The sequence below is a fragment of the Sander vitreus genome, chromosome 6 (assembly GCF_031162955.1).
Source record: "Sander vitreus isolate 19-12246 chromosome 6, sanVit1, whole genome shotgun sequence".
Lineage (NCBI taxonomy): Eukaryota > Metazoa > Chordata > Actinopteri > Perciformes > Percidae > Sander > Sander vitreus.
In genome coordinates, this window is record NC_135860.1 from 32832856 (window position 1) to 32856155 (window position 23300).

General features: G+C 42.0%; 2 protein-coding genes across 5 annotated transcripts; one reads left to right on the forward strand and one right to left on the reverse strand.

Annotated features, from left to right (window-relative positions):
- Window positions 1-1392: 1392 nt before the first annotated feature.
- Window positions 1393-6760, reverse strand: LOC144520120 (zinc finger protein 706). Of its 2 annotated transcripts, none has more exons than XM_078253805.1 (3): window positions 6652-6760; window positions 4468-4616; window positions 1393-3035 (listed from the first exon to the last, which is right to left on the reverse strand). In XM_078253805.1, exons 2-3 carry the CDS (start codon window positions 4600-4602, stop codon window positions 2940-2942), a joined length of 231 nt encoding a protein of 76 aa, XP_078109931.1. In that variant the 5' UTR covers window positions 4603-4616; window positions 6652-6760; the 3' UTR covers window positions 1393-2939. The 2 variants fall into 2 exon arrangements, with proteins under 2 accessions (XP_078109931.1, XP_078109930.1); XM_078253804.1 differs by lacking the exon at window positions 6652-6760 and adding an exon at window positions 5916-6077.
- Window positions 6761-6961: 201 nt separating this feature from the next.
- LOC144520119 (grainyhead-like protein 2 homolog) lies at window positions 6962-22323 on the forward strand. Of its 3 annotated transcripts, XM_078253802.1 has the most exons (16): window positions 6962-7291; window positions 7945-8131; window positions 8316-8741; window positions 8883-8935; window positions 10255-10513; window positions 10708-10819; window positions 12072-12166; window positions 18065-18223; window positions 18496-18553; window positions 19151-19290; window positions 19451-19488; window positions 19756-19844; window positions 19937-20022; window positions 20225-20289; window positions 20827-20854; window positions 21021-21097. In XM_078253802.1, the coding sequence occupies exons 1-15, from the start codon at window positions 7278-7280 to the stop codon at window positions 20849-20851; spliced, it is 1806 nt and encodes a 601-aa protein (XP_078109928.1). In that variant the 5' UTR covers window positions 6962-7277; the 3' UTR covers window positions 20852-20854; window positions 21021-21097. The 3 variants fall into 3 exon arrangements, with proteins under 3 accessions (XP_078109928.1, XP_078109929.1, XP_078109927.1); XM_078253803.1 differs by lacking the exon at window positions 20827-20854 and having other exon boundaries at window positions 6963-7291; window positions 10255-10411; window positions 21021-22323; XM_078253801.1 differs by lacking the exon at window positions 20827-20854 and having other exon boundaries at window positions 6964-7291; window positions 21021-22323.
- The last annotated feature ends 977 nt before the right edge of the window (window positions 22324-23300 follow it).

Genomic DNA, 23300 nt, shown 5'->3' on the forward strand with positions numbered 1-23300 from the left:
GGTGATGTCTGAATAAGCACTACACCTCCCGGAAAAGCAACACTTTTTCTGTTTTTGGCGCTTTTTTTGACGTTTAACGCTTCTTTTCACTACCATGTATAAACACCACTAACACCAACTTATTATCGCTAGTTTTACACTTATTTTTGGATACTATTTCGAAACATTTAATTTTTTTTCTTCAAATGCTTAAAAATTGAATAAAATACCCAAAGTTCAATGAAAGTAGAGATCCAATCTTTTGTTGTACTTACATGTTTTTGTGTACTCAAAATTAGGTAGTTAAAAGGAAACCCATATTTCTGATATAGAAATTTTGAAAACGGGTAAAATTTGACCCGAAGACAACACAAGGGTTTCTCACACATGAGATTTTACTGGGGCACAGCAGATCAACAGTGGGGCACGTGGCCCAGTAAAAGGGGTCTAGCACAACGCTAATACGTAGCCCAGTAAAAGCGGTCTAGCACAACGCTAATACGTAGCCCAGTAAAAGCGGTCTAGCACTACGCTAATACGTAGCCCAGTAAAAGGGGTCTAGCACTACGCTAATACGTAGCCCAGTAAAAGGGGTCTAAGCACAACGCTAATACGTAGCCCAGTGAAAGGGGTTTAGCACTACGCTAATACGCAGCCCAGTGAAAGGGGTTTAGCACTACGCTAATACGCAGCCCAGTAAAAGGGGTCTAGCACAACGCTAATACGTAGCCCAGTAAAAGGGGTCTAGCACTACGCTAATACGTAGCCCAGTAAAAAGGGTCTAGCACTACGCTAATACGTAGCCCAGTAAAAGGGGTTTAGCACTACGCTAATACGTAGCCCAGTAAAAGGGGTTTAGCACTACGCTAATACGTAGCCCAGTAAAAGGGGTCTAAGCACAACGCTAATACGTAGCCCAGTGAAAGGGGTTTAGCACTACGCTAATACGCAGCCCAGTGAAAGGGGTTTAGCACTACGCTAATACGCAGCCCAGTAAAAGGGGTTTAGCACTACGCTAATACGTAGCCCAGTAAAAGGGGTCTAGCACTACGCTAATACGTAGCCCAGTAAAAGGGGTCTAGCACTACGCTAATACGCAGCCCAGTAAAAGGGGTCTAGCACTACGCTAATACGTAGCCCAGTAAAAGGGGTCTAGCACTACGCTAATACGTAGCCCAGTAAAAGGGGTCTAGCACTACGCTAATACGTAGCCCAGTAAAAGGGGTCTAGCACTACGCTAATACGTAGCCCAGTAAAAGGGGTCTAGCGACGCCTAAGCACTACGCTAATAATCCGTACAATAGGTGGAAGCTCAAAAGGCCATTAAACAGCCTAACACAAACACTCACACATGCATACACAAATAATAAAATGGACATTTCTACATGATAAAAAAGCACAACTTTGTAATGGTTCATGAAAAAGTTAAACCTTTATTATAAGGCCATACATAACATTGTATGGACAAAGAGATGATAATTACAAAAGTAAAAACGTGGCTGGTTGTCAGTCCAGACTTTAGCACAGTGATACAGTGTCTGTGGTTAATGACCAGTAGGTCCAAATGTATTGAAAATAGGTCCTTTGTATAAATGAAATCTCTGTGTATTAGCACGCTAGGAAAAGAAACTAATATAAAAATAAGAACCAAAACTAACTTACAGTGTAATGTAGACTTTAAATGTAGGTTCAGAGTCAAAATACTTTTGCACCACCATGACGGAAACGACAAGAGCGTAACGACACTGCACTTGGGATCATTTTCACATTGAGATGACCGCGTGAGACCGGTTACACTGCAAAAATACAATAGTGATGAGCCAAATCATTATAAAATATTACAGCAATGCATATAATTATACCATTAATACAATGACAAAGTGGGCGGATAAGAGCAGATTGTTGGCGTTATCATTTACAACGCCCAGTGCCAACTTACGTTTACCCCGATTCACTCAACAGACCCCTTCTAACAGCGTCAAAGAACTGTTAAATGATATGCAGTCATACCATTGCTTTATGAAAAGAGGAGTTAAGGGAAATTGTGTCACTGAAGGGTTTGCTATGAGTAGACTTGCAGTGCCCTCTCTGGTCAACTTTTTTTATCTTTTGCACATGAGAAAGTTACACAGTTGACATGAACTAGACACATTTCATGAATATCTGAGATCTCCTCAATAAAATGCACAATTCCAGTACCCGTGTAACCCGTGTTTTTGTTCGTATCAACAAAAACGGTAGACCTGTCTTGAAACTTTTTAAAATGATCCAGGCAAGGAAAAAAAAAAAAAAGTAAATCTGAATCTACTCAAAAGAACATTATTCAGTGGGAGTGGTTTTGAAAAAGTGTCTTTCCAATCTCAACATCCAAAGTCATTCTGTTAATTATAAGCCCAACCCTGGCACATCACATTAGTTTCAGTCAAAAATCCATAATGGGTTTCACAGTTCATTGGATTTGGATGCAGATGACTTCCAATGATCATCCCAGTGTTACAACTTTGTTCAGCTGAGCCAGTGCCAATTCAGAATGTCTTCCAAATTCAAAGCTTCAAAGTCTTGGGGAGCCCTGACATGGTGTAATGGTGGACATGCTGGTCTTTTTCATTTTTGAAATGATCAGATAGGAATATTGCATACAATCAGAGATAAAAACATACATGTTTGGCACAAGCCAAGAGAGGGTAGCTGTCTGTCGTGTACAGTATTGGACCCAGATCAAATTCTGGTTAGTGAAGGATAGCTTTGTAAAAGAAATTAAATAAAATAAAATACAATTTGGAAAAAAAGAAGGCAGGTAGTTCCAGTAACACCCCTGCATAAAAACAATCAATAACTAAATTAGGCAGCATGAGGATTAATTGAAGTTGTACTGAAGATATTTGATCTAAAACATTATAAAATGTATAAGCCTGTCCTGAATCAGCCCCACCTGTCTCACTGAAAGACAGGTGAATCTATTACGCCTCCACACTGACCAACTCCGGGGGCATGGAGGACTTAGGATGTTTGCTTTCAAAGTGCTGCTTAAAGGTCTTCGGGTCAGGCATTTGTGTCTGAGAAAGTGTGGGAAAGAAAAAAAAAAGTGAAAAATTAGAAAATATATTTCAAAAAGTATATGAAAAGCACACTAATAAAAATGTTATGCATCCAGCAGAGTTCAGACCACTTACAGTGTACCCTCATAAAATGATATGTTTGCCCACATACACCAAAGGCGCCACAAAAGGTGGATCTCTGGGCCCGTATTTACCAAGCCTCTGAGGATTACTCACAAGAGCACTGCTAAGAACTGACTTAAGAGTAAAAAAAATTCTTGCTTTGCCAGACCTTCCTCCACAACACTGAGCTGCAGAGGAGGGTCTGGCTAAATCCACCGGAGTTTAGAATTCCAACATAAAGGAAGCGTAAAAAAAAATAGGACACAACGGGGCAATCCTGGAAGTGGAAGGTTGTGGATATAGACTAGTTTTCAAGCATCTCAGTTGTAATTTAAATGAAGTGTAGGACTATATCTTAAGTGTCAGTCTTAAAGTCTATTTTGCTGTCTTTTGCCCTGGGCCCGTATTTATCAAGCTTCTCAAAGTGCCATTTTAGTCTTAAGTGCTAAGAAGTGCCGAGTCAATACTTAGAAGTGTTCTTGTGAGTAATTCTTAGAAGCTTGATAAATACTGGCTCAGGTCCTTCACCACAGGGTCACTGGTGGTTTAAAAGAGATGTAGTACACCGCGTTAAGAAATGCCAAAGTGTTCATACTCTTTCAGAGCTGCTACCTTCAAAGGTGATGGGAGAGGCTGGTTGTCAATAATCGCTAAGGACAACAGATTACTTAATCAAAAAAATCAAATATTGCATTTACAGGTGACATAAGGTAGCCACCTTTTCTGGTGAGATTAATTACTAAAATGTAAAAGAGGCAGTAAAGCAAGAGTTTGCATATCAGTTAATATCCGTCCCAGCTGTTAATATAGAACTTTGCTGGCAACGCACTGAGACAAACAGTGCAACTCAGACAGCGGCGGAGGTAGGAATAAGCAGAAATGTGCAGAGAAGACTTCATGAAGCACTTAGGAGTTCTGCACATTTTCATACCTGCAATGTGCATCTGGACAATCACTGAAGACGGTGTGACTGCCAGACAGTCTCGGAAAGATAGAAAATGTGGCCAGAGCCTCCTCAACCAACTTTCTGAGAGGGCTTTTTAACACTTTCAGAGTGTCTAAAAGAGCATATACAAGAATTGGTTATAGTCCCCCAAAGATGACACAGGCAGGGAGCGGGACTACATTTCATACTTACACTACAGTCTCTTCATACACACAAGTGTCATTGCTGAGAACAATTTAATGTATCTCAGAACTGTAAGGCATGTGGCTCCTTTGCCTGCCCCTCTGTCTACTAATATATATATATTCTGACTTCATGGTTAAATGATATCAAACTCATAAAAGAATCATTTGATGTTCTGTTCTCCGCCTAAGCACATACCCGACACACAGTGCACGTGTAAACTAAAGCAGCCTTAGCTGCTGCCTTCTGGTCATGGCCTTTGCTCTTCTTGATGTCTGCCTGCTTTTTGGCATTCTTCTGCTGGGACTGGAACTTCTGGTGCCCACGGGCCATATCTGACGCTAGACCTGAAGAAATGACAAAAGAATTGGATCAGCACAACACCATGATGAAGGTGATGATGAGCCATAAACTGAGACACACAATCAAACCTAAAACCTTTTGAGAAGGTGTTAGAAAGGGAAATGGAAAGGACAGACGGATTGAAAGACGCGCTAAATGAAAACACAAAGCAGTTACACCAGTTGAAGCAACCTTGATGATTAACAATGTAAGAACAGCTGTCTAACAGGATCAATAGGCTTCAAAATGTGCAAGGCAGCAGTGGCTGTGAAACATCTTTAAGAACTAGGTTAATTGCTGCTTTTTTTGGGTCACAAGGATAAGGCAATTACATTAGAAATGTCCCCAGAGAAAATCAGACTGCAGATTTTCAAAGTTATTATAGACAGAATACTAGAACTAGGTCAGTGATATGGTTAAATGAACTTTGTTTTGAACTGATACTGGTGGGGGAGGGGCTGTTATTCCATCAATACACTGGGGTCAATCAGAAATCCCCAAAAGCTGGGTGTGAAAAGGAGAAACGTTACCCCTGAATCTCTTCACTTTTCCATTCCAAATGTAATCCACCCATAGGCAGTGTGCGTGCCGTCTCCGCCATGCATTGCTCTCATATGGCTAACTAACCTTTAGCAAGAGACGGTTTAGTATATTATAGAGGATCATTTCTTTAGCTAACGCTGTTTCTTTGTTAATTCCCTCTGCTAGCAAACAACAGAAACACGTCTAAACGCTGCTGTGTGGTGGGATGCGCTGAAACAGGGTAAAGAACCCATAAAAACATTCCGCAGAATTCCACAGATTTTCAATCTGGATCACCGCAGAAAACTGCAGATTCCGTTTGGGTCTACCCATAATTAAGATTTTATAAGCTGCCAAACTGAAAACAGAGCTTTTAGGAAGACCAAAGTGGATAGTCAAACGTGAAGGATCAGAAGGAAGAATGGGAAAACTGTGGGATCATCTAGTAGTAATGTTAGCCAACTTTTGCTAGCTACCGAGCCCGACGGTTGCAAAGGGATGCTGTGGAAGACAGGTCGTCTTAAGGAACACAAAACTCACATCTGTAAATACAGTTATAGAAGAAATATGACAGAAATTTAATTTCCTACTAATTAAGAGAGGCACACATTCTGTTAGACGGTTGCTATCGCGGTTACGTTAACGTTATAGAATAGTTTTGAGGAACACTAGCTACTTGTTTACAGTCTACGGGAACACATAACGTTAACTTTACAGACAATAGGAATGTTGATAGCTATTAGGCATTAAAAGTCATAATACACATTTTGTAAATGCCTTACCAGTGTAAATAAATATATTACTGAAGATAGCCACCAAAATAAAATTCAAGAAACGCTATGTTAAATTGTCTGGACCTTCCACAGCTTCCACTGGGTTTTCCTCACTTTGCTGGTGCGCATGCCCACGCCCGGCCCCACACTATGCTGCCTTCAAGTGTTGTCAGTGGTGGCGACCAAAGCGTTCACCCTGTCGGTGTCTGGTCGGTGTAGTTATATGGGTTGGATTGGAACATTTCTGACGGCACGTAAAGGCAGCATCAGTTCCATCCTCTCTTGCAAAAGAAAAGGCGTAAGGCCACTTACAGCTGAAAAAAATAATAAAATAAAAACTCAAATACAAATGTAACAAAGTTTATGAGCGTAAAGCCGCCCTTTACCTATACAAAACACGTTTTTAAAATAACGCGCAAAGCCAACCACATTTGTGGGTTACATTTGTGATTAACATTTTCTGTTTGCATGGTGCAAAATAAAATGCCTACCACAAGGTGTCACGGTACAGGCAACAATAAGGCCAAGTTTACCCAGATCACTACACTTACTTTCCCCCAACTACATATTAACACCTGTATGATACAGATAATATATTGTCCGTGGCATATTAGTCTCTGTAGCCGAATACAAACCCTAAAACTATAGGCATTCTTTTTTATTTTTACTGTGTGGTTATATCAATCATACAGTCTCATCATCAACTAAAGAGGAGAGGGGTTACTGACAGTAAAAATCCCTTTACCTCTGATTCATCTGCCAATTTCAGTCAAAAAGTCTTAAACCATGGCCCAACTGAGCGAAAAGAATGAATGTTGACCGACATTCACTACTTTCTTTCTCACTGGAACTTTCTAGCAGTAAGAAAACAGTTGGTACCTTAAATGCACCAGTGTTGTAATTTTCGGCGTGTCCACCTTTCACGCATTTCAAGCCACGCCCTTCCCCTCCGAACACCAATTGGGAAACGACTGTCACCTGTGTAGAAACATCTATCCAATCAGCAAGGCACCTTTCGTTTCCTTGTTTACTCTCCCTCTTCGGATGCTGCAGTAGCATACCCATCTCTGTAATTTACCAACTTCCCTTAATAGGATACAAACCTTGCGCGTGCAAGAAATGTAGTTTATTTATGTATTTATTTTGTCAGCGTATGCGCACATTTTACCTGCTGACGTCAAAGACATTCGAATATATTTTAGTACGCGAGGTTACAGAGGATTTCATTGGTTATTTTGACTGAGAGGTTAAATAGAGCCAGCCTCTTGCACGCCTAGTTTTCTCAGCCTCCCACACAAACTCAGCTGCACTAACTAGAAAGTCCAGTTTCTCAAGCAAGTCCTAGAAACACCAGAGAGTCCTGGAGGCACCATGGACCTCGACAGGTAAGACAAAGTCATCCATATTGCGATTAATAACTTCTAACTAAACTTCTAATTTCTATAGTTTATGATTTGATGAGGGGGTGGGGGTTGTTTTAAGTAGTGGTACTACCCATAGGTAGGCTACTGCCATCGACTGTATAAAATAGGATACTACAGATAAAAGTCCCTAAATGCACCACAGACACTGCAGAAATGACCAAAATTAATGTAATGGTAATATTATAGTGATTGTGTATTAGGAAAACCTTACTATAATCGGAGATCTAGTTAAGCTTCACTGTTTTTATGTGTATATTAAAATATTGAAGTTCTCTGTGAATATTAAAGAGTGTAGGCCTACTACTGTGTGGACTGTGTAATGTGTGTCCTTCTTGGCAGCTTCTTTTTGAATGATTCGTTCTTTAGGAAATAACTCATGTCAGCTTGACATGTTCAGAACTGAATTACTACATCTTTTGTTAATTAAATGTGACATACAGAGGTGAACTTACGTAAACACCCATCACATGGAGCAGGCAGATCCATTGAAGTTTGGTGAGAAACAGCCTGGGGCAGATTTGGTGGCTTGGCAGACGTAGCTTCTGTTAATGACGGATGGGTTTTACAGTAACGACGTGGCTTGTCTCTTTTCCATTGTCCTGTTGTCTTCTCAGTAAACGGCTGGTGGTGGTGGTACCAAATGAAGGGCTGGTGCACTCTCGTCGAACGGTCAGCAGCGATGATGAGGCGTGGAGGAGCTACCTGGAGAACCCACTGACCGCTGCCACTAAGGCCATGATGAGTATCAATGGAGATGAAGACAGTGCAGCAGCACTGGGACTGCTCTACGACTGTTACAAGGTGTGGAAAGCTTAACATTACAGTAGGGATGTAAGGATGCATTAAGTTCACTATCTCAGCACTATCTAAGCTCAGTATCGTGAGCTCTTAAATCGTGAACCGTATGGAATCGTGAGTTGTTTGGACCCATACATCCCTCCATTACAGCCAATATAATAAGTTGACTTTGCCCTAACCCTGTCAGGTTCCCAGAGAGAGGAGACGGGCCTCCAGCGATGTTAAACCCACAGACCCCTCTGCTATGGGGCCTGAAACCTGCGGGAGCTTGGAGATACTAGATCATCACCTTCATGCTCTCAGATCCATGCCTGTCAACCTTTCCCTAAACAACAACAACACCACTACAGAACATCAGGGCTCCAAGTATGGAGCGATCTGCTTGGCAGAAGGTGGTAAAGGTGGAGGTGGGGCGGCTCCGGCTGTGGTCAAGACAGAGGGCCAGATGTCCATGGGAGTGTCCTGCTCTGGGAGATCCTACCAAGGAGAACCCGGCGATCAGATACGGATGGTTTACCAGCAGAGCCACTATGATGTGTCCCACGCTGGGTACTTGAAAGATAAACGGAGAAGCACCCCAGACAACACATATGAGGACGCTGTCGAAGAAGAGGTGAGACTTGTTACACGGGGGGGTGGTCTTACGTCCTGCTTTGTAAACCTGGATCACATTTGTAGGATAGTTTTGCTTCATTAGTGGCAGTATCCAGCATTTCTCCTCCTGAAACACACAGTATCTATTCTTCTTTAACAGATGTATCACAAAAGTCCCTCCCTGGGAGTTGATGAGTTCCACAGCCTACCAATGTAAGTTAAAATTCACTGATATGTGAAAGCAGACTCTGTTTTTTTATTTATTTTTTTCCAAATGTGTGCACAGGATGTTTATTAGGTTTTAAAGGATGAGGCTTGCAATATTCTATATTCTATCTTCTAGACCAGGGGTGTCAAACTCAATTGCGCTAAGGGCAAGTCTGGAAAAAGAGAATCACAACAAAGGCCAGACATGTGAGAGTTTGATGTGCTTTTATTTCATCGAAAAAGTAAAATATCTCGTGACTCAATTATTGCATGTCTCATATAGTCTTCTCACTGACAGTCTGGTCCACATAAAGCCCTAAAAAAGTCAGCAAAAAAGTTCCAAAGCCGTCCCAGAATTTAGCAAATCGAGCAAAACAATGATTACATTTTTCACATTTTTACGCTCTTTCACAGCCTGAATATGCAAACTCTCTGCTTCTGGGGGAATTTCTGATGCTCAAAGTAGGCAAATTTGCCAAATTCTGCTTTGGGTGTCACGTAATCGCACGTTGAAAAACAGTTTTGCATGTTTTTGGTTTGGCGCACAACTAGGTGGGCCAAAATGTAATTGTGAACCTAAATTGATATGCGGGCCGGATTTGGCCCGCAGGTCTTGAGTTTGACACGCGTGTTCTAGACCAAAACCAAGTCTGCCTCTCAGTACTTTATGACTCCCCCAGCCTTTCTGGGGCGCTCAGCCCCAAGCCTATTCATTCCTACTGAACAATAACTATCTCTTAACCTGGGACACAAATACATAGATACATTTGTTTTAAAGACCCAGTCATTTCCTAACATAGCTGGGCACTGTAGTTTTTAGCAAATGTTACTCACAGGAGGGGGGGGGGGGGTGTGTGTGTGTGTGTGTGTGTGTGTGTGTGTGTGTGTGTGTGTGTGTGTGTGTGTGTGTGTGTGTGTGTGTGTGTGTGTGTGTGTGTGTGTGTGTGTGTGTGTGTGTGTGTGTGTGTGTGTGTGTGTGTGTGTGTGTGTGTGTGTGTGTGTGTGTGTGTGTGTGTGTGTGTGTCATTCATGTGTTTTATAATCGTGTGTGGACAATAATGGAGCTCATACACAATATCATCATTTAAAGCTGTGCTGTTGCATTTGGGAGTACGTGATAAATTAAATGAATCTCTTTGTTTAGAGGCATAAGAGTGCCATAAGAACCACTTCTTGCTTCAACTTCTTCTCATGCTCAATTTACACTCAACTACTTAGTCCAGTCAGAAAACCAGATCAAAAATGTATTCTGATTTAGTTTTCTTTTAATCAAAATGTTGTATATTGTGATAAAGTTTGCCCCACACATGCTTGTGTTCTTCCAGGGGCAGCTTCCAGTACAGTCTGGAGGCCAGCATGTCCCTGCGGCCACGGCAGGTAGAAGGACCCATGGCTTACCTGAACCGGGGCCAGTTCTATGCTTTGACACTGTCGAAGGCCGGCTTCAGATCGTCCGTAGATCAGCCCAGAGGCAAAGTGCGGGTGAGTGGACCGATGCCGTCACACGGGCCTGATGGGCGCCCATCCAGTAATGAGCAATGCACCATGGGAGGCTCTGAGCTGCAGCGGGACAGTATTGTACAGGTGAGGGAGAGGAGATAGTTCATGGAGAGGACGCTAGTGCAAGAGGTTGAGGGTTTTACATTTAGCTTATTGTTGCGTAGCGTGAAATCTTGTTACACTTAGAAATGTCACATTTGTATTTGATTCATTTCTACCTTGTTTTGTTAGCCTGATTATATTGTAATATATCTTGTGTATCGTTGCTTCTACTTCAGAGTGTTATCATGGTCGTCTTTGGGGAAGACAAGTGCAGAGACGAGCAGCTGAAGAATTGGAAATACTGGCACTCCCGCCAGCACACTGCCAAACAGAGAGTCCTGGACATTGGTAAGATGATTATTGTCGACAGGCCTGCCTGATCCATTAATGGCTTGATGGGGTTTGTGAGTAGAACAGGAAGAGGCCCAAATAAAAAATAAAAAAATGGCAATAAATACAGATATTTTGACACCTTAGCTCCACAAAACCATAGACTTTAAAAGGAGAGCAAGCAGGTGGCAAACCTGCAGGAGTCTCCTGGAGGATCCCGTCGCACAGTTTGAATAATAATAATTTGTCAATCCTTGATTCCCACAAGCACTGTGAACAGACAGCCAATGTGTCTGCATTTGCATAAACGTTAACAGGAGAAATAGGCGGAGGCCTGGACTGAAGCCATATCTTGCACGATCAGCAGGAGACAGGCCTCAACCTGTGGTTGAACGTCTCAGTGGAATGAGGCAGAGATGTCAGACACGGTGGTGCTTTTCTCTGTGGCAAGTTAATGCCAGTACCATGGTGAAATCCATAACCCAATGTATGCGGGTGAAAATAAGCCCATGTGATGACAACTTGAGTGTTTTTGGAGGTAACAATGGCCTTATGAGAATTTTTATTGATTTGTTGCAAAATTGTTTCACAGGTAAAAAGATGCCTGAATATGTGAATGATATTGATACATTATGTAGGATAAATTAAAAAGTTAATTTAAAAACAATTTATAGTATTAAATAAGTATTTATAAGTTGTTAGCAATAGCAATCCCACCAGACTCTCAGGTTTCTTTTAATCAACTGAAGTGTTTAAGGACCATGAGGTTAAGGTGTCCAATATTTCACAAAAAAGCAAAGATCAGAGAAAAGTTAAAAAAAAAACCTGATTGTTTAAAGAAATGCCATTAAACCAGGACATGTTTTCCTCCCATCCCCAAATGCTGTGTGGAGTAGCCAGACTCTCCTTTAGCTCGCTTTGGAGGAGGGTCTGGCAAAGCGAGACTATTGCCATGGTGATGTTAGTGGCTTAGTCTCAGAGACCGAGACGTCATGACCCAATCAGGCAGTGAAAAGTCGGCGTCGGTGTTGCCAAAGGTCTCCGTTTGCGTCCGTTGAGACTGCAACACAACCCCGCAGATTCCAAACCAAAACGGGTCAGAAGTGTTTCTTGAATTTCTCTAGGTTTAGGGGCTCGGAAACGCCAGAGCAGTGTGAATGTGAGGCGTAAACGCAGCAAAAGCTATTCGTTTTTAAACCAAAATGTAGCAATGTAAATGTAGCCTAACACTCACTGAAACGGTTTCCTCTAATCTTCACTTTACATGCAGCCGACTTCAAGGAGAGCTTCAGCACGATCGGGAACGTGGAAGAAATTGCCTACAACGCTGTCTCTTTCACATGGGATGTCAGTGAAGAAGCTAAGGTAAAAAAGCAACAGAAGATTGGGGGGGGGCGGATGCACTGTTTGAGACAAAGCAAGAATCGATTGATCTACAAGTGAGACAAGACAAATGAAATGGCTTTCCCCATTTATTCTCTTACTTTCACTTTCACACCCATATTTTTCTTTTCTTTTTGTGCAAAACGAAAGATTGCTTATTAAACCACACTAGAGCTCAGCAGTGACCGCCCACTTTTGTAGTGGCTCTGGTTCCCTATGTGTTTTTCCCCATTCAATTGTTCCATTGACGTTTTAAAAATTGCTTATATAAAGAGCTTTTTTTTTCGTCTGAAACCGAGCCAACCAGCTTTTACAGGAGCAGAAACCTTTCTTTCACAGCCTCGGAGATCAGACCACGACATTATGGCTAGATAATCAAAATCCTTTATGGAGAAAATCAATGGGATTTTTACTTTCTTTACTTTCAGCAAGGCCAGGCCCCTCCATCCACCCCCACCTCTTTGTCCTCTTGCTTTCTGTTGTTGGGTCATTATTTTATTTTCTGCCTGGTAAACATCCACATCTTTTCATTAACAACTGTTGGATGGATTATGATAAGATAATATAGACTTTATTGATCCCACACTGGGGAATTTCCCTTGATACAGCAGTTTAACAAGAAAATCACAACGGAATAAGGAAAACTCTCATTAAATAGAAAGATTATGTAAACTATAGAAAAAAATAAGGATAAGAGTAATAATAAAAGTAACATGTACACACTATTAACTATTAAAAAAGAAACCTGTATCACACATGCATGCATGCATGCATGCATAGAGATGAGATAAGGTGCCTTACGAGGTCGGAGTTGAACCCCGCGGCCGCTGCACCGAGGAGTAAACCTCTATATGTGCGCCTGTTCTACCAACTGAGCTAACCCAGCCACTTTGGGTCCTATTTTAACGATCTGAGCGCACGGCGTGAAGCGTCTGGCGCAGGTGCGTTTAGGGCGTGTGTCCAAATCCACTTTTACTAGTTTGATGGCGGAAAAAAGGGTCCGTGTGCCGGGAGCATGGTTCAAAAGGGTTGTCCTTAGTGTCTTCATTAATCAGAGGTGTGTTTTGGACGTAACATGCAATAAACCAATCAGAGATCATCTCCCATTCCCTTTAAAAGCCAGGCGCGTTTGGACCTTGGAGCATTGCTATTATGATGGAGGATTTGCACCGTAATATTTTTATTTGTAATCTTCTGCATGTTTGCGTGCTGCTGTGCGTCCCTGTGTGTGTAACAAGCATAGTGTGTGTGCGCTGTGCACAAGCCTAGGAGCATTTTACTAATGCTCTGTTAAAATAACAATGAAATGCTGCGTTGTTGACTTTAGACCAGGTTTTTGTTGGTCAAAGGCGCGATCACTTCCTGCTGCCTCAAGATAGCAATACTCCCAGAGTGCACCTGAACACACCTCCCTGTAAGACCAGCACGCCCAGAATGCACCTGAACACACCTCCCTGTAAGACCAGCACGCCCAGAGTGCACCTGAACACACCTCCCTGTAAGACCAGCAAAGATGGGCGCAGGTGCATTTGCTGTTTAAACGACGCGGGCGGTGGACGGGAAATTGACAACTGCGTCGGTCTTAAACTAGCAAAGACTTTTGCGTCAGGTTTCGGGCTGCGCTGTGCCTGGTGCAGGATAGGGGCCTCAGGGTGCAACAGTCTGCTGCTGAAGGAGCTGCTCAGGGAAGCCACAGTCTCATGCAGTGGGTGAGAGGTGTCGCCCATGATTGATCCCAGGATAGCCAACACCCACAGTTGTCATGAAGGGGGAATTTAGCTATAGAGACTAAACCGTTTTTTTGTAGCAGGCTGGGAACATGTTTATTTCTGCAATTAAGTTGGGCATTTTAACATGGGGCTCTATGGGGATTGACTCCCTTTTTGGAGCACGTGGCCACTTTATGAACTGCAGTTTCTGGCATTTTTGCGTTGGCTTCTTTATTCAGCCCTGGAGGTTGCCGCTTCATACCTGCAAAAACCAACCTAATGCCATTCTCGTCAGGTTAACCTGTACTTTTTGCTTAGTACTCTTAAGCAAATGCTTGCATGCTAACACGGTGACCTAAAATGCTAAACATGTTTTTCTATGACCTGCTATATATCGCCATTGTGATCATGTTGACATTAGCATTTCACTCAAAGCACTACAGTGCCTTATTACAGCCGAACAGAGGCGCTAGCACAGCTGTAGGGATAGTTCAAAAAGTATTGAGCTGAGGACCAACATGTTGTTAGCTTGTAATTGTTATGGGGGGAATAATTGCTCTTCTAAATGCCCCCATCCCCTCAATACAGTCCCTTAGTTATGTTGTTTAGACATGCGAAACGTTTTACTGATGTAATACATACAAGTGGACAGCAGCTCATAACACTGAACATTAATTAGGTCATTCTCTAATTGGTCTATATCCACGACGTTCCACTTCCGGCTAGACTATCTGTCCAATGTGAGTTTTCTCTCGCACGACTAAAACTACTTTTGAACGTAAACCTGTTCCACCAAAACAAGCTCCTTCCTGAGGCCATTTTGCAAGCGGCACCATGGCTCCGTCCGACGCTCAGCACCGCCCAAGACGATTTGTGATTGGTTTAAAGAAATGCCAATAAACCAGAGCACGTTATCCTCCCATTCCGGAATGCTGTGTGGACTATAGCCAGACCCTCGTCCGGGCAGCGCTGTGGAGGAAGCTCTGGCAATGCGAGACTATTTTCTTATTAATATTGCAGTATAAATTTCATCCACAATGCACTCATCTTGTCACGCTTAAAGAACCTCATTTCCAAAATCTCTGTATTTCTCTCAAGCCAAAGGGTGAAACATTCACCAGAATATGAATTACAACCCGAGGATTGAGTGCTCGGTGGGGAGCAGGTTGACTCTGGTTCTGTTGATGTGTGGCTACGCTGTCAAATACAAACGAGATGATTATTATAATAATAATAACCATTTATATAGCACCTTTTTAAAAACAAAGATTACAAAGTGCTTTGACAGACAAGCAGCCTTGCTGCTGCACACTGACTGTGCCTCCACACAGGACTGCTGGAAACAAGGTGGAGGTGGTTGGGAAAGAACACTGTTATTGTGAGGAAGGCTGTGGGCTCAGATGTCCCTGCTTCTCTCTCTCTCTCTCTCTCTCTCTCTCTCTCTCTCTCTCTGCATTGTGCCACCTAGAACTTTCGGTTCACAAACATAATTGGATGTCCAATCAGGCTCCAACGGGCTGACATACCAAAAACGGTCTTTTTGGTGCAAATGGATCAGTTATTTATTTAATTTTTTTTTTCCGCATGGCTCTGCTGTTGCCAAGCAACTGTCCTCATCGGCATTGTAATAGGAGTGTGAAATGTGTTGGTAGGGTAGATGAGCTGCCTCCTTGCAGCACGACTGCTGTTTTTGTTTTTGTTTGTGCCTGGTTGAGCGGATGGCACTGAACAGCCACTTACCAGTGCCCACTTTTCTCTTTTTAGGAAGGTATTTGAAAGCCTCCTACACACACACAAACACAAACACACACGCGCACTAGCAGCAACACGTCCAGTGCTTCTGGAGAAATTAAAACAGCTTGGCTTTGTGGAGGTGTGTAGGAGGCTCATTTGTGCTTCAGGCCTTTCCAGCCCTCACCTCTGCAGGTTCAGGCACGGTGCTGCGTAGTGGGGAAATTTGCTGTTAAGTTACGGTGAGGAATCTTACCGTTATCCATCTCTGTCGACCTGTTGCTCAGGCTGTCGGACCTGTTTATCTGGAAAATGCATCATCAGTTTATGTTGGTTTAGATGGTTTGACATCATCGTTAATCATGGGAATCTGATAAATGTGTGAAGATAACAAAAAAAACGTTAACAGCGTACACTTCATGGTTTAAAAGAGTTCTAGGATAGTACTGCGATTTGGGTGAGATTTTGTAAATTTGGTTTCTCTCTCTCAGCTTTTAAAAGATTGAGCAGCTCTGCTACATTATTTAGTTCCAGGAAAAGGTTATGTTGGAGTGAAGCCTCGCATTTCTAAAAGCTGTGGCACAGAGAGGTCTAGAACAATAATAAACCACCAGTCATTCACAATTTCAGCACAGGATACACACTCTCTTCTAAATCAGTATCATTCTCCTAGATTGGAAGCGTATTTGTCAGCATATGAAACATTTAACATCAGGAGCCCTGACTGAATTATTAAGACACATTTGGCTGAGTGTAGTTTCTGGCCTGTGAACTGCAGCTGTTGTGACTCATGAGCCTGTAACCCTCTCACTCATCACTGCATTATATATCATCATATCATTATCAGGTTGAGGTTCACTAGGGAACAAAGATCTTCCCCAGATCTAACAAAAGGAATTCACAGAAATACTTTTTAAGGTGTGGAAACCATTTTTGATATTACTTGACGATTTTTGTGTTTGCTGCTCTATGCTACGCCCTTAATCTGCGTGCGTGCGTGCATGCGTGCGTGCAGTGTACGACAGTTGAGAGAACAGTTTTTTTTTTTTCTTCACTCTCCCCAAAAACCCTCCCTGTTTTTTTCCGTGACTGTTATGAGAAAAATAAAGTATATTTAAAAAAAAAAAAAGACTAGATCTCCACTGGATCTGACTGGCTATAAAACTAACTGAACTGAAGACAGGCGAGTGGGTTCCCCTTGCTAAAATAAAGTAATACCTTTTTATTATCATCTTTTAAGTTACCAGTTATTGTTGTGATGCATTTCCTTGATTCTTTGCATATAAACCATCCAGCTACAAAACATTCTATACAACTAGTGAGATGGTTTTAGTTTGTAGAAAGGTGTCCGCTTTTCAAATAAGACCGAAGGACATTTTCTCATTGATCAATGATCTGTGTAATTTTTGGGTTAAAAAGAAAATAAAGTTTTTCATATTGGAAAGCTCCTGTTCTGACGCCCAGAGCCCTGCCAGATGATCTCCAGTACCCTGACCCTTCATTTTTTTATTAATCACCAGCCAACATGGCTGGTACATTTTTAAATATAGCGGCCAATCAGATTTTCCACTAGCCCAACTGTTACTAATTTCAACACATTTGAATAACTCAAGCCCCCCTACATTTCATCTCAGCCCCCCTAAAAATTATAATTAAAAAAAACACATCTATTCCAGAGCTTCAAGTTAGAGTTTGCGAAGTTGTCTGTTAGTGACAGAGGACAAACAATTACAGGTTCAAAGAAACCGGTTTAATATCCAGTCAAGGAAAGGGTTAACAGAAACATCGTCTTGGCCAATCGGAGGAGGTTGTGCCAGACTCCCGCCTTTTGGCCTTTGGCTGAGTCTCTATCTGATCTGTCAGAGGGAGAGCAGGAGTTTGGTTGTGTAGTTTAACGTTGGTAGTCCCCAGAGAAGAGGTTGGTCATTTCATGGAGCAGATTAGAACCCAAATTGAAACGTAATGTTAGAACATTGTGTCAAACTGGTCGTTATTACTGAGACTTATAAAGTGTCAGGTTTAGTTCCATCATAGTGTCAAAAAAACCGTTAGCTGACGTTGTTGCTCAGAGATTATCGGCTAATGAAATTAATGATTTAGTGGGGGGGGGGGGGTGGTAACACTTTTACAAGGCACTGTATCCGTGTCACATTCTCATTAGGGGCTGAGCCCCCCCTAAAGGTCTGATCCTAGAATCGCCCCTGTGAGGATCTACCTGTGTAATTTTTTTTTTTTAACCAAATCATAATTAGATTTTTTTTCAATTGAGTTGAGCTACTCAACAATCTTTCCATGTTCTGCAGAAGTTCCCCGTGGTCGCAAGTCACTGATGTATGGTGACGGTTTCATAATTCTCTCTCTCTCTCTCTCTCTCTCTGCTTAATGTAGGTGACAAAACTCCATAACATTGTCCCTGTCTCGTCTTATTTCTGTCTCCTAGGTCTTTATCTCCGTGAACTGTCTGAGCACAGACTTCTCCTCGCAGAAGGGCGTGAAGGGGATGCCTCTGATAATCCAGATCGACACCTACAGCTACAACAGCTGCAGCAGCCGCCCGATCCACAGGGCCTTCGCTCAGATCAAGGTCTTCTGCGATAAGGTGAGGATGGCCTGACCATGAGCAGACTTGAACAATTTATTTTTTTTAATTTTTTTTTGCTTTACTTTTACTTTCTCTTAACATATTCTGTGGTTTCTGTCCCATCTACCCCCTGTGTGCAGGGTTTCCGTGGGGTCTTAAAAAGTCTAAAAAAAAAGTCCTTAAGGCCTTAAAAACGTTCTAAATTCACTACGTGACGGTCTTAAAAAGGTCTCAAAAAGTCTTAAATATGACTTGGTAAAACCTGCAGAAACCCTGTGTGTGTTTCGCAGGGCGCTGAGAGGAAGCTCCGTGATGAGGAGAAGAAGCAGCTCAGGAAGAGGATAAAAGGTCAAAACCGTTTTTATTCTTCTTCAGTTTGGCTGAATATGAATTACTAGGGCTGGGTATCGTTCAAAAATGTTGGTTACCAATAACGTGACTTCGATACCGGTTCCTAAACGATACTTTTTTTTTTCGATTTCCAGTTTTTATAAAACAAAAAGAAATTGCATTACACACATTTACGGCACTAATCTTTTTATTTATTTTTCCGTTCCTACTACGTGAGCTCATTCTCTGCGTAACGTGGAGTTTTTCCTGTGTGGTCTCTACAACGTGTAACATTAGACAGCCAATCACAAGCATTATTTGATCTTGGTAGAAGCATGCTGCATGCTCATTGGCTCACTGATGAGACTTACTCCTTTTTCGATATTCAATACTTTTAGAGGCAATTCGGTCGGTGCCTAAAAAGTATTGAACTGGGTACCCAGCCCTATGAATTAAATAGACTCTGTGAACAGAAACAAGGTTACAAAGCACTGTCCAGGACACCATAAAATGTAATAGAAGAGCTCGGCAGGAGACTGAAAAAGACCGTATCGACTCTGTACTTGGAATGGTTGCCTGGCAACAGATGTTGAGTTCAACCTCTCTCTGGATTAGGGAAAAATTGCAGCTCGGGGCAGACGCCTCCCTTTAAGAGGGCTGATAACACACTGTTCAAAACCATGATAGACCTGGACGTCCAGCCTGTGCTCTTCATTCCTGACGTCCACTTTGGAAACCTGCAGAGAGCCGGGCAGGTGATGGACCCCTCCCTGTCTCATTGTCTAAAATATACACACACACACACACACACACACACACACACACACACACACACACTCCCTCACTCACAGGAAATGTGCAGGCATTGTCCAGTCTTGCAGTGTACCTAGTGTTGCCTGTTTCCTCCACTTGCAGGTGTTTGCTTTCAACACTGAAGAGGTGGACAGAGATGGGTGAGTATCACACGGTTATTATACGTACCTCTAGTTCAGGGGTCTTCAATGGTTTTTAGGCCAAGGACCCCTTAGCTGAAAAAGAGACAGAGCAGGAACCCCTTACTATATATTTTGCATAAAAATGAGTTGCACATTAAACTGGACTTACAATAATGTGTAGGGCAGCCTAAAGCCTCTACACATACCTTTTGTATGGTGCATACAAGCTAAGCTATTAAAATAAAAACGTATACATGGTTTTAATGTTAAACTGTGTGTGTGTAGTATTCTGGTGAAAAGGAAGTCACGTGTTGCTGAGGAAGATGTCTGTGCACCTCAGCCCAAGAAGTCCAAAGTGGAACTGGAAAGGAAAGGTTTGTAAATGTTGCTTTTTTTTCCCTCATGTTGGGTCTCATACCTTATTATTTAACTGAATGAATGCCCTCTCTATTCCACGACTCATCAGTCCTGCTCTATGTGAGGAAGGAGTGTGATGAAGTGTTTGATGCCTTAATGCTGCACACCCCAACCCTAAAAGCATTGATGGAGGCAGTGAGTATTAATGAAGTATTATAATATTGTTATTGAGCTTCTTTAGGCCGACCAGTAAGACAAACCTATTGCATCCATTGCGCTAAACAGGATTAGTCAACACCAGATCATTCATACAATTCTTTTGAAAGAGTGATGATACAGGTGGGGCCTCATGCTGCTTCAATGTGTTGAAATGCAGTTTGGTCACTGTGCTTCACAGATCTCGGAGAAATATGCAGTGCCTGTTGACAAGATGGCCAAAGTTTTCCAAAAAAGCAAGAAAGGGTGAGTCAAACTATTGAGAGTATGACACACAGTGGTGCTAAATGCTGACGTCTACATTGAGCAGGCATAATGTTTACCATGTTCGCCATCTTACTTTCGTGTTAGCATGCTAACATTTGCTAATTAGCACTAAACACAATGGAGAGCGTATGCGTCATAGATATATGCTCCCAGGTTCCTTTATTATCGCCAGCTTAATATCCTCTTAATGTGACCCATTAGGAGACCTTTCAAAGGGTTTTATGTTCAATGTACGTTTCCCTGGGTCAGTGTGTTGAAATCACCCACCTACAGCTTAAAGCCTGCTGATACATTATACTGAACCTACGCCCTCAAATTTGCGTTCTTGACTTTAGACATTAATATTTCCACTGAGCGGATTTTTACTTTCCATGTCCTTTCGTTCTTTTACAAATGGAAAATGACCAATCTCTTAGTTTTATATCAAGAACACAAGAACATAGAACCCTGGGAACACAGGGATGACCCGAACACAAAGTACAGCTGAGGCTGATGGGAATGTCATTACTTTTGCAGGTATTTGGTTATAAACCGCAGATGAAAGGTAATATCTATTTCAAGTCACCCCAAACCAGGCTTCAGGCAGGGAGGGGCTGTGTAGTTCATGTTGTAAAGTGTATGTTTTGCATGTTGTTTCAAAAAACAATTAAAAAGTGTTAATCATAGTAACCAGGGCACTCTGGTGTGTTAATGTGTTTGTTGGTCCTCAGGGTCCTGGTGAACATGGACGACAACATCATCCAGCACTACTCCAACGAGGACACGTTCATCCTGGCTATCGAGAGCTCTGCACAGTCCTTACGTGTCACTCTGTCAGAAATCTGACGGTTGCTAGCCACAGCACTGTATCCACCACAGTCACCATATTGACGCTTTAGCCATGCCATGGGTAGCAATTGTGAACATTTTGCTGGCGGTATTAGATGGTGGCGGCACCAAAATGTGTTCCTTGAGGTCTATGTGTGGCCTAAATACAGTAGGAGTCTCTGTTGTTGTCCTACATGGATCATTGGCTAAACTCCATCCCCCCCCAGGCAACATCCACAGCCACCTCACCTGCTGCAGAACCTGTTTACTACACATCCTGCTGCGGGAGGATTTCTTGCATTAGGAACACAGGCTTCATTTTTGAAAATGTATGGAAGTGTCCATATTTGTGGATCAGCGGGGGAACATGTTTGATATTTCCCGGCCCACTACCACTACCTTGTGAAATTCTTGACTAGCTGATTAACCAAACTAACTAAATAAAATGAAATAATAATGAACTTGTTAATACTACACTACTACCAGGAAAGAGGTATTTATCCAAGTTCCCACAAAGCATCCAGCCAGCTTGCTGTGCTTTCACAGAATGAACACAACACAGCACAGTATACAGTATAGTCTTATGGGATTGACAGCAGGGACTGCTGTTAGAGTATTCCTGGTACCTCTTCTAGTAGTGGAAGCTTTTAGATTACTTGTTCAGATGTGTGGAAGGCTTTCGCTTCAAAGCAAGTCACGCAACATCTTTGGCTGGCACTCAACAGTTCAAGTTAAAAAAATAAAATAAAAATAAAAATAGTTCTCATTTAATGAATTGTCTAATCTTTCTTAGTTGTCCATCTGTTTTTTTTTTTTTAATTGAATTGTATTTGTTTTTTACTGCATACTAAATGTTTCCAATCGGTGCCAGTGAAATACCAGTTATCACAGATTGTGATTACACGCTGGTGTCTCACGGTCTATAATTGCATCAGAGACCATTATGGAACACGAAAGTAAGTCTCCAGGATGCTTGTGCATGTGTTTTATTGCTTTCACTGTAGAGACTGGAGTCATTAGTATTTAGGGCATTAGTCTGAGGCTACTGCAAACCAACAGAGTTTAACAGTCTAATCGCTCACTGCCTGTGTTTACACCTGATTCCCTGACAGCTTCAGTAGCCTTCATTTGCCTCATGCACCAAAATGTACAGTCTTTTTTTTTTAAATGACTTAAATGTTTTCAATAAATATAGTTTTATATGCAGTCACGTGTGTCGCATTTTATTTTACCACATTCCAATGAGGCACCCTTTATCCAGATTATTGCAGCCCTATTCCATAACCTTTTCCATAAGGTAAGTGGCCATATGGTCTATCAGTCATTTTCTTTTTTTTGTCACAACCTGGAAACCCGAAAAGTTGTTTTATAAAAAGGTAACTTGGACCCTATGTTCCTATGTTTTTGTGTCTAAGTGACGGGAACAACAATCTTTGACATTGGTCCAGTATTAACCAAGATCGCTGCAGTTGGCAGCGGAGAAACAAGCTACAATGTAAGTTAATAGGACAATTGTCCAGCTTGTATTTACCTAGTGTCTGACAACATTATGGAAAGGATTCCTTCAGAGATGGTCCTTTAAAACCTCTTTGAGGCCTTTCTGTTTAACCAGAAACAGCTCTGAACTCACCAGACTCCATTTAAAGGTGCTCTAAGCGATGTGACGCGTTTTTTAGGCTACAACATGTTTTTGTCACATACAGCAAACATCCTCACTACCCGCTAGCTGCCTGTCCCCTGAACACACTGTAAAAAAAACATCTCCTCACTATCTGCTAGCTGCCTGTCCCCTGAACACACTGTAAAAAAAACATCTCCTCACTATCCGCTAGCTGCCTGTCCCCTGAACACATACACATATTTTGGCTCTATACACGCTAAAAGTATGTTTTTTTTTAAATGGAACCTGGTGGGTTTAGCGCTAGTGACCTCAGAGCTGTTTCTGGTTAAACAGGTTTTAAATAGGTATCTCTGTAGGGATCCTTTGCATAATGTTGTCAGACACTTAATAAATATAATAATAATCTGAGCCTGTCAGCAGCAACAACAGAACTTTTAATGGATGTAAATTGATGATGCACACTAGCCCCATAGGGTTACATTGCAGCCCGGTCTGCAGCTGCCGCTGGACCAATTTCAAAGATCCTATGAGTCATTTTCACACAAAAAACATAGGAAAATAG

Excerpts from the sequence above, each read along its gene's own strand:
- LOC144520119 (XM_078253801.1), top strand. Across the intron at positions 8,742-8,882 it reads AGGACGCTGTCGAAGAAGAG|ATGTATCACAAAAGTCCCTC; the intron begins GTGAGACTTGTT and ends CTTCTTTAACAG. Across the intron at positions 19,291-19,450 it reads ACCTGCAGAGAGCCGGGCAG|GTGTTTGCTTTCAACACTGA; the intron begins GTGATGGACCCC and ends CTCCACTTGCAG.
- LOC144520120 (XM_078253805.1), bottom strand. The coding sequence starts at position 4,602 with ATGGCCCGTGGGCACCAGAAGTTCCAGTCCCAGCAGAAGAATGCCAAA. Across the intron at positions 3,036-4,467 it reads ACACGTGCACTGTGTGTCGG|ACACAAATGCCTGACCCGAA; the intron begins GTATGTGCTTAG and ends ACACTTTCTCAG.